Raw genomic sequence first — 14,455 nt, forward strand, 5'->3', positions numbered from 1 at the left:
GGCGTAGCTCCGTGGTGGAGTGTCAACCTATAAACCAGGAGGTCACAGTGCTATTCCCAGTCAGGGCACATGCCTGAGTTGTGGGCTCAGTCCTCAGTGGGAAGAGGGCCGTCAGCTGGTCAATGATTCTCATCTCCCCCTCCCTTCCCCGCTGAAATCAATAAAAATGTATATTTTTTTAAATTAAAATAGGCACGATAGTGACTTTGTCCGGTACCCCCTGTGGCTAGGGAAGAGGGCTGAGAACTCAAACCAAGGAGCTGCACCATCTTTTCTGAACTTGATCCAGCTTGGGAGTGGGGAGGGAGCAGCGGAGAGGGAAGCAGGAGGGCCAGACTCTCCCTCACATTGTGCTCCAACCTGTTTTCCACAGGTTTTCTCGGGAATAGGTGATGAGGCCGGGGCGGTCTAAGATGATTTCCCTGGAAGGGGATGGGGGCGTGAGGAGCTGGAACCTCGGGGAAAGGGAAGGAACTTGCGTGTGAGCGAGGTTCTGCAGGCTGATGTGGGTGACGCATCCCCATGGGTGCATCTGCCTCTGGGCCTCTGCGTTTACCGTTGCAGGTGGACGCGGGGAGGCTGACGGGAGGAGGCTGGAACTCTGGATTCCTACCTGCAGCTTTACATGACTTGACTATTCATGTCCCTGTTAGGGCGCCAAAAAAATTAAATAAAAATAAATAAATAAATAAATAAATAAATAAATAAATAAATAAATGGCTTGAATAAAGCCTTCCCCTTCTTGGGGCTTCCGTTTCCCCAATTCTGTCAGAACCAAGCCTCTCTGTGTAGTTGCGTTTAGTGAATTCTCAGAGGGTCATCCCTTCGGTCTGTCTGTGGTATCCAATAACCTTCTCTAAACCAGAATCCTTTCAGCTAATGACCCAATTTTTCTCTGCCCAACTCCATTGGAGAAAAAGAACCAGATTCCCAATCCTAGGGGGTCCTCCCAGCAAGTGACATTCAACACAGTCCTGAGGGTGCTTGGTTACTGACCTATTGTCAGATTTGGTCTAGCCCAAGCCCGCTCCCCGCCTCCCCCCCACCTCATAAATATACACAGAACCGGTCGCTTTGTGAGTCAGAGATTAATCCGGGTGAGCCATAAAGGGGAGGGGAAGCCTGGGAACGTGAATCACCCCTACCTTCCTCAGGAAAGGCCAGCCTCCCCCTTCCCCGAAGGGGCAGCTTAGACTGCCCCGTGGAACTAAGGGGGACCAGCGGGTTCCAGACCCAGAGAGAGACACTTCCCTCTCCCACTTCAGTTTCTGGAAGGAGATGAGGAGGATGATTTTTCTGGTTTGCATGGGGCCCAGAGAGGTGCATGAGCTTCCAGAGTCACACAGGAAGTAGGAAGTGGAGCCCCACAGAATCTAGGTGTCCTGGCTGCTGAGTCTGAGGTTTCTTAGGGCAAGGAGTGGGGTGAGGAGGAAGAAAGGACAAGAGAGGCCTGAACAATGGGGCAGGGAGGAGTGAAAAGCCTGCCCCCCTCCCCTGCCAGCTTTGCCCCACTCCCTCTGCCCAAGGCAGTTGAAAGAAGCTGTTATCAGCAAGACCCAGAGAAGGAGCAGTCAGGCATAGGGGTCAGGGTGGGAGCGTGAGCACGCTGGTCCTCCTCAGCTCAAGCCTGGGTCTCCTCTGTTCCCTGGCTGGGAGCTCCTCAAAATCAAGACCCAGGTCTCCTCTGTTCCCCGGGACTGGAAACCTCCACACGACAGCGAGGGGGTCTCCCAAAGACTGACCATGCCACGGTTGGGCCCTGACTGAGGGAGTAAAGGATCATGGAGATCCAGTCCCTGTTCCACTTGACGGCCAACTGTTTGGCTGAAAAAGATAGTCGGATGTGGCACCCTGACCTCTCCCAACCTCGCTCCACAGCAGCCTCATCTCTGTCTCCCAACCAATGGGGTCTCGCCGGAGCCCACATCCCACTGACCCTAGAGGCCCTCAGGAAGTCATTCCTGAGGTCTGACTGCAGCACCTCCTGCTGCAGCCTGCACTCTCCCCTGGCTCCTTCCCCTGTGAGTCCTCTCCCCCGGGGCAGGCAGCCGGTGGCTGCCCTGTAATTAGCCCCGGGACTGAGCTGGAAGAGGGGAGCGTACACCAGGGCTCTCACACACCCATCACCTTTCTGGAACACCAGATGCAGCGTCTTCTTCCCGAAACTGCCTCCCAACCCCTAACCCTTTCGGGCCTTTCCGAGCAGTTCTCCTGGGCCCCACCTAGGCTTCAGGTTCCTGCCTACGCAATTCTGTCCACTTCCAACTTCAGCTTCTTGCCCACCTGCCCTGCCCACTAAGTCCCAAATCCCAACCTCCCACCCTCCCTGCAGCCATCGCTCTGGCCTCTTCTCTCCCCTGCGGCTCCTTCCAGGCTTTCTGGCCTCAGTCCTTCCCCTTCTTACCCGGCCTCCACTCAGCCACCTGGAGGGATCCTTCTAAATGGCAAATGGAGACCGTGTCAGTCTCCTGCTTAAAACCCTCAAGTCTCCATAAGCCACTGTTCTCCCCCGCCCCCCCCCCCCTTAATGTTTTTGTTGATTTCAGAGAGGAAGGGGGAGTGATAGAGAGATGGAAACATCAATGATGAGAGAGAATCATTGATTGGATGCCTCCTGCATGCCCCGTACTTGGGTGTGTGTGTGTGTGTGTGTGTGTGTGTGTGTGTGTAGGGGGAGGGGGAATCAAGCCCGCAACTAAGGCATGTGCCCTTGGCCAGAATAGAACCTGGGACACTCTATCCACTGAGCCAAGCTAGCTTGGGCTAAGCCACTGTACTTAGTGAAATGCTTGTCGATTGTAACTTTGTTCAGAGCCTTGATGTAAAATGGCGAAAATGCTGTGGTTGGAGCAGGAGGTGGGGCAGGCTCTGCCTCTTTGGCTTCCCTCTTCCCAGCTCCGGTTGCAGACAGCTTCCTCTGAGCCCTTGAGGCTTAAAGAAGCAGAGCTTAAATGTCCCTGCTCTCTCCACCCCCGGCTAAGATCCAGGCCCTTAACATGGAACCCAAGGCCCTTCCTGTGCTACTGGTGTCTCTTCCTGGCCTCCCTGCGGCTGCGCCCTTCATGCACCTGGCCAGCACCCATCCTGTCCAGGGCCTGCCCCTGCAGTCTCTCACCTGGAAGACTCTCCCCAAAATCCCCAGCCAAATGCTTCCTCCTCCAGGAAGCCCTCTGATTGCCTCAGCCCAAAGGAGGCCCCAGGCTCTTGCTGGCTTCGGGGACCAGGCAAATGCCGGGCCTTCGTTCAGGCCCCACAGGAAGCCTGTGAGCTTCCTTGACTCTGGTTCTAACTCCTCATCCTCTGAAGCAACCTTATTCTGGGTCCAGGAGCTTTCCTGTTAGTGAGGAGGGAGAGGAGAAATCAGAAGGGTGGGGTGGGGACCAGGTGGAGGGGAGCTATGGGGGGTAAAAAGGAAAAACAATTGTAATAATTTGAACAATAAAGATGAAAAATAAATAAATAAATAAATAAGAAAAGCAAAAGAAAAAAAGAAAAAAAAAAGAAAAGCAAGAAACAGAAAAGGAAAGAAAGAAAGAAAGAAAGAAAGAAAGAAAGAAAGAAAGAAAGAAATCAGAAGGCTCGTCTCCCCATCCCCATGGGGTCTGAATCCCGGGGGCTCCAGGAATTTGGTCCTGAGGTGGGAACCAGTGCCCTGTTTGCGATGATAGCCCGGTCTGTGTCAGCTTCATGTCTCTGCCTCTGCTCTCCCTGGGCTGGCAAGTGTCCACCCAGTGCGTCTTCAGACTCCTTACCAGATCCCCGTCTCCTGTCTCTGGTTTTTATAAACACTGGACACAGACCCATAACTAATCCTAGAAAAGGCCAAACACAGACCCCCTTGGACACACATTTGCCCACATATGCTCATGGATACATACATACATGTGTGGACCCCATGGCTGCCCACATGTACACGCAGACCTCTTTGGATACATGCATACACACAGCCAAGAACACATGTGGCTATTCACACATGAAGAAATGAGGCTCTGATTAAGGAGGCAGCTTCTGGAATGAATCCTTTCTTCTATGTTGACTGTACAATACAGTTTCCAAAGCCCAAAAATACTCCACAGTCTTGTTTAGTTCTGACAGAGGCCCTGGGTCTGGGGTTGGGAGAGGACTCCACCTGAAACTTCCAGATCAAACTTCCAGGTGGTTGATGAAGACACTGAGGCTCTGAGAGGTGAGGGAAGAGAGCTGGCCAAGTCCCCTGACTGGTCAGTGGCCAAGCCAGGCTTAGAACTGAAATTCTAGGTCTGTAAGAGGGCTCTGCCCTCACCAGCCTGCCCCTAAGACTCAGCAAGAGGTCTGCGTCTCTGTCCCTCCCTTCTGACTCCCCTCCATGACCCTCTGCTGTCCTCACAGGGTGCCGAGGGCATCCCAGGGACCCTAGGAAGCGAACCCAGAGGCCCCAGGATATGTGTCAAAAGGAAAATTTTTCTCAAGGTCCAGATGCTCATCAGCTGGAGGTGCCTGAAGGGCAGTTCCCATCCACAGGGCAGACAGGGGCTGACTGTTGGCACAGGGGGAGGAGATGCTTGCCCGCCCCCCAGTCTGGAGACGCTCATAATGCAGTGATTCATCTCTGCTCTCCACTCCCCAAGCCAGCCTGCAGCTACCCCGACTCCCAAGGCCCAGGAACAGGAAGGGAGCCCAGCAGTGGCCTGAGAGGGGTGCGCCCTCTAGAAAGGGGGCTCACACGCGAAGGGACTTCCTGTGGCTCCCCGGTCTCTGTCCTTTCCACTTCCTCTCCCCGTCCCCATGGGGTCTGACTCCCAAGCTCAGTACTCAGTGGCCAAATGAGACCTTAGCAAGTGACTTCTCTCCAAACTTCAGTTTTGGCATTTGTGAAAAGGGAAAAGTATTCCCACTTCTGGGATCGTTTTGTACATGGGAGGAAATACATTCTAAAATGGAAAATGCGCCAAAACTGGTTTGGCTCAGTGGATAGAGCATCGGGTCCCAGGTTCGATTCCAGTCAAGGGCATGTAACTTGGTTGCAGGCACATTCCCTGAGGGGGGTGTGCAGGAGGCAGCTGACCGATGTTTCTCTCTTATCAATGTTTCTAGCTTTCTATCCTTCTCCCTTCCTCTCTGTAAAAAAATCAATAAAATATATTTTTAAAAAGGTGACAACTTTCTTTAGGCATTAAAAAAACTAAATAAACTGGAAAACGTGACCCTGGCTGGTTTGGCTCAGTAGTCAGAGTGTCAGCCCACAACTGAAGGGTTGAGGGTTCGCTTCTGGGTCCAGGTCACATATCTCTGATCGATGTCTCTCTCGCATCCATGTTTCTCTCTGTGTGTCTCTCCCCTCCCTTCCACATCAGTGGAGAAAATATCCTTGGATGAGGATAAGTAAGTAAATAAAAATAAATTGGAAATGCCTATGTCTGTTTTGGTCTGCTCCTCCATCACCTGCTCCAATGCTCTGGACCAGGTTGGGGGGCGGGGGGTCAGGGAGGCTGGGCGCGGGGGTTGTAACATTATTCATTTTCTATGTCGCTGCTCTTCTTCACCCCACTTGCTGGCTGCAAAGCCCATGTCCCTTCTGCTGTTTCAGGCTGCACCCATTCAGGCAAAAAACGTTTTGGGGGCAGGAAACGAAGGGCGTTCCACACCCCACTCCTTCCAGGGCCCCAGCCAACCCCTCTGATTCAGCAGGCTGGGACTTGCATCTTCAGCCCTTCCCTGGACCGGGAACCCACTCCCCCAGCTCTGACCTCAAGGAGTCACGGCCTCCCACGGGGGGGTGGGTCAACGTCCCTGAGCTCAGCCCTTCCACCCAGGTGAGACACAGACCTTGCCCAAGATGCCCTGGGAGATGGAGCCGCCCCCAGGAGCTCCCAGGTGGGCTGGGTTCCAGCCTGCGCTCGCTCGGCCTTGGCTTTCCTTCCCAAAGCGGACAGGGAGCCCCGAGGGCTCCGGGGAGGCTGTGTGACTCAGCCAGGGCCTCGTCAGACTCACTCTCTTCTCTGTGAAGCCGGGCTTCCTTCTGCCGTTTCAGCCAGGGGGCGCCATGCACATGGACTGCACTGGCCCGGCGTTTATGGACCGACGCCCTCCGGCCCTGACCCCTCTTAGTCCCAAGTGACCTCAGGAGAGCTGACAAGGACAAGGGATCCTCACAGGGCACTGCATCCTTCCCCTCCCCCAGGCAGGGCCCTCTCAGGCCCATTAGGAAGTAGGAAGCCCTACCCATACCTTCTCAGCTCCAACCCCAACACATACCAGTGTGCATGTGTGTGCACGTATATGAACATGCGTGTAACCACCAGTTACAGAGAGGAATGAGTTTGGTGGGAGTGTATGGGGACAAACCATGTGCCTTGGCACGGAGCTGCATCCACTAGAGGGGGTGGCAAAGATGCTGTGTGGTGAACGGTAGCCTCAGATTATAGGTGGGCACGTACATACCTCCACTCACATGTGAGTACATATATGTGCACACGTGTTAATAAATGCCGCTTAATGTGAACAAAATATGCAAGTCCTTGGCTGCATGTGCAATCGGCCCTCTCCTGCAGCACATGGGAACACCTGTGTGTGCTGAGTGCAAACTGTGTACAGGAACCTGGTGTGTGCCTGCTGGTGGCAGCTGCCCCTGCTCCTCTCCCCTGCTCTGGGCCCCAGGCCAGGCTGGCAGGCTCAGGAGAAGGTGCTCTGGGCTGGGGTTCTCCACTTCCGCTCACTGTTGAGGACTCCCTTGCCTGTTCCCACCTAGGCTGCCTTTGCATCCCCCGCCCCAGGCAGTGAGGAGCTGAGAAGTGCATGTGAGGCAGGGAGAAGAGAGGGCAGCATGTCCCCCCTTCCCAATCTGGGCCCTGGCACCAGGAGTCTCGGGTTCCATCCTGAGTCACACACTGGCAGCGGGGCTGTGGGCAGACGCTCAGTGATGGCTCCCTGATTCACCATGGGACCTCCCAGCCCATGGGGGCCCAGAGGGTGGGGTGCCTCTCTCTGAGCCAAGGTTATGAGAGGTGTTGCATGTGGGTTCCATACATATGACCAGGTTCTCATGTAATTGAGACCGCTTGAGCATGTGAACAGAGCTCAGTGTCCATAGGCTGTGTGGCTGTCAGCCTCAGGGTGTGGGTGGGTGTGTGTACACACACGCTCGCACACATGTGGGTACATGCGTGTAAATTTACCTGATACGCATTGCTAAACCCCATCTCTTTGGGCTTTAGTCACCTTTGGAACCTTTATTTCTGACAGCCATTTCTCAAGGGACGAGTCCCCAAGGCCCTTAGCCCACTTGGATTAAGTTCATCGGGCAAAAGCAATTCCTTTGGTCTCCCCTGGCAGTGCTGGGAAAGGGACTGGGTGAGGGCACATTTGCTTCCAGTCTTGTGGGAGTTGGGCCCAGGCCATCAGACCCCAGATTGCTAATTATTGAACAGCACCCACTCCTCAGATGGGGCTGACTCCCCAACAGTTTAGGCAGTTTAATCTTTTTCTTTTTTTTAAAGTATGTTTTATTGATTTTTTTACAGGGAGGAAGGGAGAGGGATAGAGAGTTAGAAACATCGATCAGCTGCCTCCTGCACACTGCCTACTGGGGATGTGCCCGCAACCAAGGTATGTGCCCTTGACTGGAATTGAACCTGGGATCCTTGAGTCCACAGGCTGACACTCTATCCACTGAGTCAAACCGATTAGGGCAGCAATTGAATCTCTTAAAAGGACACTCTCCTTGGACAGGATCAACCAGAGCGGGAGGGGAGACGGTTAAAAACAGCTGGCCCCTCGCTGGGTGCTCTCAGTGGTTAGAGCGTCAGCTGGAGGGCTGAAAGGTTGTGGGTTCAATTCCGGTCAATGGCACCTACTTTGGTTGTAGGCTCAATCCCCGCCCCGGTCGGGAAGCAACCAGTCTGACACGTCGATGTTTCTCTCTCTGTCTCTCCCCCTTCCCTTCCACTCTCTCTCTCTCTCTCTTTCTCTAAAAAAAAAAAAAATAAATAAATAAATAAAAATCCTCGGGTGACGAGTAACAAAAAAATTAAGGAAAACAAACCCAGCTGGAACATACTCTTCGGGCAAATATGTGGCATGTGACATGTCAGGACAGCTTCCATTCGGGCTCTGGAGCCATGTGCAGAATGCACTCAGGTACATGTGTGACCGCCTCAGCTAACTCAGCCAGAGCAGATTGGATGTGCACAGCTGTGAGAAATGCCCATCGAGTGTGATCAGGCACACAAGACAGATGTCATGTGTAGACACAGCGGGTCATACAACATATGAAGCGCTCACAGCAGAAGGAGCAGAGGCCCGTGCACTCTGGCTGGAGCTCCGCACATGCTCTGTGTGTGCCTGCGCTGGGTCTCCGAGAGGGAATCTCCCCCGCTGGGGCCCACAGCCTCCCCCGCCAGCCCCCTGACTGAGGGAGGACGTGCTGGGCCCGCCGTCCTGTAGATCTTCCTGACATGTCTCCTCTCACCCCCACCATGGCGGGGAGGACAGCAAAGCTCTGGGTCAGGGCCGAAACCGGTTTGGCTCAGTGGATAGAGCAACAGCCTGTGGACTAAAAGGTCCCGGGTTCGATTCCAGTCAAGGCCATGTACTTTGGTTGTGGGCACATCCCCGGTGCGGGGTGGGCAGGAGGCGGCTGATCGATGTTTCTTTCTCATCGATGTTTCTAACTCTCTAGCCCTCTCCCTTCCTCTCTGTAAAAAATCAATAAAATATATTAAAAAAAAAAAAAAAAAAAAAAAAAGCTCGGGGGTCAGGGGCCAAGGCACTCTCCCTGGCAGCTCCATTCTCCCCAGCCACGTCCTGCACGTGCCTGTACCCACCCCACCATGGCCTCCAAGACACATACATCCTCCCCCAATGCTCCCCGGGGCCAGCCTCACTCCTAAGGTCCCTCACACCCCACGTTCCTCCACCTTCCTCATGAGCTCCCCCAACCCCGCATCCCCCTCCCCCCCAACCCCGCATCCCCACCAACCGCCCAGGCAAGGTGTGGGGGGCCGCCCCCTCCTGCGGGGCAGGCCGGACGGGCGGGCGGGCGGGGCGCGCTGGGCGGGCGCGGGGCGGGCGGGACCTGCCCTCCCGCTGCTATAAAGGGCGCCAGCCGCCGCTCCGGGCACAGCGCCCAGCCCGCCGCCTCCCTGCGCTCCGCCGCCACCTGCCCGCCGCTAACTGCCCCGCCATGGGTCGACAGAAGGAGCTGGTGAACCGCTGCGGGGAGATGCTCCACATCCGCTACCGGCTGCTCCGCCAGGCGCTGGCCGAGTGCCTGGGAACCCTCATCCTGGTGGTGAGTGCGGGGACCTAGGGAATCCCCTCTGTCCCCGCCTCTACGCGCCCTAACCCTGCTCATCCCAGAGCTGTGCTTTCCCAGGCAGCCCTGAGCCTTCTCCCAGCTCGGATCCCCACCCTCCTTCTCCCCTGTGCCTCTCACCCTCCCTCCACCCCCCAGCTGTGACCCCATCTGTGAGGGCGGTCACTGCCCAGGGACCCAGCCCAGCCGCTGGGACCTCCAGCCCTTTCTTCAAGGATCCCACAGCTCCCCAAGGTCTCAGAGCCCCAGCCCAGGACACAGACGGGGCAGGGGCAGATGGGCCCCTAGTAGGCTATTTGGCTTCTGATATCTGGTCCCTAATGAATAATTAAGCCTCAGAAAGTCCAAAAGTTCCCATGAGGACAGTTGGCCGCGGGCTGGGGCAGAGGGCGGAGGCCCGCAGGGTGCACACAGCAGCGGATAGCAGAGGAGAGGAAGGCAGGCTCCGGCAGATAGGGGGCTGTGGGGGGCCGTGGGGCCCAGCCGGAGGAAGCCGTGTCCCTGCCATTGCTCCCCTCCTGCGGAGCCGCTCCCAGACCCTGTCAGGCACCCAGGCTCTGAGCGACTCTCTGGGCTCCCGGAGTGGACACCTCCCCTGCCTGGGTTCCTCCCCGGGCCCGGTTACTCCCTGGTCACACAGTTTCGGTCCTGGGTTGTTCCTGGGTGATTCTGTTTGCATTTTTTTTTTTTTGGGGGGGGGGGTCTGGCAGACACAGCAGTGAAGAGTCCCCGTTTCCTGTCCCAGTTTCTCATTGCCGGCCGCTCCGTGGTGGTTACATGTTTTCCCCGCAGGTTGCCTCTGGGTTGAGTTGCTCCATTGTAGTGGGTAGCTACTCCATTCCTGCCCCAGCTCCAGCCCCAGCCCCAGGTCATGCAGACCTGCCAGCCCCTGCAGGCAGGGAGGGCTGGCGTGGCCACCCCCAATGGGTGATGGTGATGGAAGAGGAGAGACTCACCTCTGGAAACAGGAAGTGGGGAGAAGGAAACCAGGGGGCACCTTATCCACAGCCCCTCAGAAGACCTACGGGTCATCCCCATACCCTCTCTCCCCTGTGCCAAGACAGGCGTGGGGCAGGTGCCTGTCATTCTCCCTTCCCAGAGCCTGTGTCCCTCAGTCCCCGAAGAACACCCACCCCCCCCCATTTGAGAACAGCCAGGACAGGGGTCATTGTTTTCCACGTTCGCAGAGGGGCCTCCCCACCTCTCCCAAGTCTCAGTTCACCTCCCCAGAAGACGCAGTCAGGCCTAGGGCTGAGCCCAGGAAGGAGGGCTTCAGGCTCAGGTGAGCGAGGCATTGGGTGTCAGTGAAAAGCAGCACCTCAGGGCAGGCAGCCGGCAGAGAAGGAGCCAGGCGAGGGAGACCCCTGAGAGGCGGGTGAGGGCTTGCCTGCGTGCACCTCTGAGGGTGGGGGGCCTAGAGCCTGCAGTGGTGGAATCAGAATGGGCTTCAGGGCAAGGAAAGCCCGTTCCTCTGGGGTACCCAGGAAGGAGGGGGGGCCGGGGAGAGGGAGGGTGAGGAAGAGGAAGATTAGCTCCAAGGTGGTAGAACTGGCTCTGACAGCTTCTCACTCCAAGGCCTCCTGGGATGGAGCCAGGGTTGGCCTTCAGGCGGGCGAGGAACTGAGAGCAGAGCCTGCCAAGCGCGGCAGGTTCCCCAGACCCACACAGGCCTGCCAGTCCTCCTGCCCCCGCACACTCACCACCTCTGATCTCTGCCTGCACCTGCCGGCACCTGCCGGCACACCTTTGCCCTGCATCACCCCGGCCGCTGGCTTCCCCACTATCTCTTCATCTTTCTGAGGGGTGATAATGAGAGTGCTTAACAACCCCGTACAGCAGGGCAATGACCCATCCAAATGGACAGGGACCCTTAGCACGGGTCTCGGAAATTGCCTGCTGGCCAGATATCAGACCTTTAGTTACGGGAAGGTGAGAGAGGAGACCTGGGCAGGGGCCGGGGCAGCTTTGGGGGATACTTGGGGAGCCAGGGGCTCTGACATCCCAGATTCAGGAGAGGTGGATTCAACCTAACTTTTGGCCTCCTCCTTATTTCTTTACCCCCCACCCCACTCTGCCCCATCTCCACCACCACCATCACCACCACCATCATCAACAGCCACCACCACCTAGCAGCTCTTCTTTGGGGCAAAAAGGGAGGCCATGCAGGTGGGGGGGGTGAGTGAGCGGAGGCCTGGGAGAAACTGCTAAGATGAAAACTGTTGCCCTCCACCCACTCCTGTTAAGATTCAGGAAAAATCAGTGAAGATGACCAGCCATCGTTAAGGCTCCCAGCTGCAGACTCTGCTCCCACGGGGACCTGTTCTGTGGAGTTGGGGCCTCGTGGGTGGGAGGGCACGTTTGCCTCTCCGAGTGCAGCGGCAGCAGGAGGGGCTTCGGCTGAAGCCCAGGCCCGGCCTTCCAGCCTCGGGATGGGGCAGGCAGAGGTTGCTGGCTTCACCCTTCCCTCCGCCGGGCCTCACCCTCCCGCCTCTTCTGTTTCCCTACACAGATGTTCGGCTGTGGCTCCGTGGCCCAGGTTGTGCTCAGCCGGGGCACCCACGGCGGTTTCCTTACCATCAACCTGGCCTTCGGCTTTGCCGTCACCCTGGGCATCCTCATCGCTGGCCAGGTCTCCGGTAAGGCCTTGCTCCACCCTCAGAGCATTTTCCTGGAGGTCCCGGTGGGGATGGGGTGGGGAGACATTCCCAAGGGCAGGGCAGAGCGGTGACCTGGGCTCTGAGCCCTGGGAAGAGGGCAGTGGAGAAGGAACTCAGTAACTTAGACTCTGACTCTCACCTTGGGATCGGAGATGAGCAGCGTTGGCCTGTTCCACAACCCAATCCGCCTTCTGGCACCGGACACCCTTCTCTGCATGGTATGGGATCCTGGCCTCCCCACGGTGGCAGGCGATGGCCAATGGGTCCCATTTCCTGTCCGTGCAGGGGCCCACTTGAACCCTGCGGTGACCTTTGCCATGTGCTTCCTGGCGAGAGAGCCCTGGATCAAGCTGCCCATCTACACCCTGGCCCAGACCCTGGGAGCCTTCCTGGGCGCTGGGATCGTGTTCGGGCTGTACTATGGTAAGCATTGCCCTCCTCCACAGCCCCCTCCTTCCGCTGGGGACCTGCTGGCATCGGGCCTTCCCATGGCAGACCGCTGGGGCCTGCCCAGGCCCCCGGCTCATGACTCACTCATTCACGCACAAGCCCCAGGTGCGGGGCACAGGGGAAATAAACGAGTTGGGCAACAACAGGCCCTCACCCCACCCACCTCCCCGCCTCCGGCTCCTGCGCAAACAGCAGTGGTTCTACTTACCCGTGACCCCTGGGAGGGTGGGCCCAGCCACAGAGGAGAAACTGGGCCCAGGCCTCTGCCCTCACCCACTTGGGGTTTTATCTGCCCTTAGATGCCATCTGGGCCTTTGCCGACAACCAGCTTATAGTCTCGGGCCCCAACGGCACCGCTGGCATCTTTGCCACCTACCCTTCCGGACACTTGGACATGGTCAATGGCTTCTTCGACCAGGTATGGGCTGCGGGACAGGACTCCTTGTCTGAAGCAGAGTTGTGGGGGGGACACCTCCATCCGAGTCAGAATGGCAGCTTTTCTATTGAACCAGCTCCCCAGAGGATTCTTTTTTTTTTTTTTTTAAATATATTTTATTGATTTTGTACAGGGAGGAAGGGAGAGAGCTAGAGAGCTAGAAACATCGATGAGAGAGAGAGTCATCAATCAGCTGCCTCTTGCACACCCCCTATTGGGGATATGCCCGCAACCAAGGTACATGCCCTTGACCGGAATCGAACCCGGGTCCCTTCAGTCCCCAAGCCGACGCTCTATCCATTGAGCCAAACCGGTTTCGGCCCCAGAGGATTCTTATCCTTGAAAAAATCCCAGCGCCCCGGTCCCATCGAGGAGAATGCGGGCCCTGACAAGACTAGGAGCTGGAAGGAAGCCAGAGGCCCAGAGGAGGGGCCGGAGGGTGGGGCGGGGGGTGGGGTGGGCAATCCTCACCTGCCCCTCCCTGCCCGCCAGTTCATCGGCACCGCCTCCCTCATCGTGTGCGTGCTGGCCATTGTGGACCCTTACAACAACCCCGTCCCCCGGGGCCTGGAGGCCTTCACCGTGGGCCTGGTGGTTCTGGTCATCGGCACCTCCATGGGCTTCAACTCCGGCTACGCGGTCAACCCCGCCCGGGACTTCGGCCCCCGCCTCTTCACCGCCATCGCCGGCTGGGGCTCGGAGGTGTTCACGTGAGTGCCACCCCCAGCCAGCCAGCCAGCCAGCCAGCCTCAGCCTGCCTTCCCTCTGCCGGCCCCACCCGCCTCTAACACTACATGCTCTGCCCCCCCAGGACCGGCCGCCAGTGGTGGTGGGTGCCCATCGTCTCCCCGCTCCTGGGCTCCATCGCGGGCGTCTTCGTGTACCAGGTCATGATCGGCTGCCACCTGGAGCAGCCGCCACCCTCCACCGAGCAGGAGAACGTGAAGCTGGCCCACGTGAAGCACAAGGAGCAGGTCTGAGCGGGCAGGGCCGCCCCCTGCCCCTCTCCCTGGAGCATCCACGGACTGTGCAGGGCCCGCTCTCCGGAAGCCCCCCTCACGACCCCCCTCCAGGCTGAGAAGCTCCTTGTCTGCCCCCACCCCTCTGGACGGTCCCTCCAGGATTTCCCACTGGACCCTGCCCACGGAGGACCTCAGGCCACTGTCCTTAAGCTGTGATGGACAGTAGGGCCAACAGAACTTTGTCTCCCCCCGGGAGGGAGTGGGCAGCGGGCATGTGAGAGTGTGTGTGTGTGTGTTCCCAGATATTCAGGGCAAAGGACCAAGTGGAAGGATTTTAGCTGTGGGGGGAGTGGAAGGGGGGTGGTGGTGAGTGAGGAGAGTGTCAGGGACCTGCATGTTTCAGGGGCTGCAGAAACCCAGATATGTTTCTCTGTGTGTGTGTGTGTGTGTGTGTGTGTGTGTGTGTGTGTGTCTGTCCTGTTTTCCAAGCAGGGACTCGGGGCGGCTTTGGGGACGGCACGCTGGGGATATGGGCGGGGCTGGGAGGAGGAGGCCACAGCCCAGGTGTGAGCCTTTCACTGTATATAAGTAGGAGCTGCATAACGTGTTTTTGCCATGATGTAGGCATGAGAAAGTGGGGTGAAGTCCAGGTCATAAG

At 57.4% G+C, this 14,455-nt stretch overlaps 1 protein-coding gene across 2 annotated transcripts; it reads left to right on the forward strand.

The window, feature by feature from the left end:
* Positions 1-9,078: 9,078 nt before the first annotated feature.
* Positions 9,079-14,094, forward strand: AQP3 (aquaporin 3 (Gill blood group)). 2 transcript variants are annotated; one of them, XM_036433572.2, is made up of 6 exons: positions 9,083-9,268; positions 11,802-11,928; positions 12,235-12,372; positions 12,699-12,817; positions 13,328-13,545; positions 13,647-13,816. In XM_036433572.2, the coding sequence occupies exons 1-6, from the start codon at positions 9,161-9,163 to the stop codon at positions 13,813-13,815; spliced, it is 879 nt and encodes a 292-aa protein (XP_036289465.1). In that variant the 5' UTR covers positions 9,083-9,160; the 3' UTR covers position 13,816. The 2 variants fall into 2 exon arrangements, with proteins under 2 accessions (XP_036289466.1, XP_036289465.1); XM_036433573.2 differs by lacking the exon at positions 13,328-13,545 and having other exon boundaries at positions 9,079-9,268; positions 13,647-14,094.
* Positions 14,095-14,455: the final 361 nt, after the last annotated feature.

This window comes from Pipistrellus kuhlii, unplaced genomic scaffold (assembly GCF_014108245.1).
Source record: "Pipistrellus kuhlii isolate mPipKuh1 unplaced genomic scaffold, mPipKuh1.p scaffold_m20_p_12, whole genome shotgun sequence".
Taxonomy (NCBI): Eukaryota; Metazoa; Chordata; class Mammalia; order Chiroptera; family Vespertilionidae; genus Pipistrellus; species Pipistrellus kuhlii.

Bases quoted from the DNA above. Each gene is read 5' to 3' on its own strand.
- AQP3 (XM_036433572.2), top strand. From the start codon at position 9,161: ATGGGTCGACAGAAGGAGCTGGTGAACCGCTGCGGGGAGATGCTCCAC. The intron at 12,373-12,698 runs GTAAGCATTGCC...ATCTGCCCTTAG, and splicing joins CGTGTTCGGGCTGTACTATG to ATGCCATCTGGGCCTTTGCC. The intron at 13,546-13,646 runs GTGAGTGCCACC...CTGCCCCCCCAG, and splicing joins TGGGGCTCGGAGGTGTTCAC to GACCGGCCGCCAGTGGTGGT.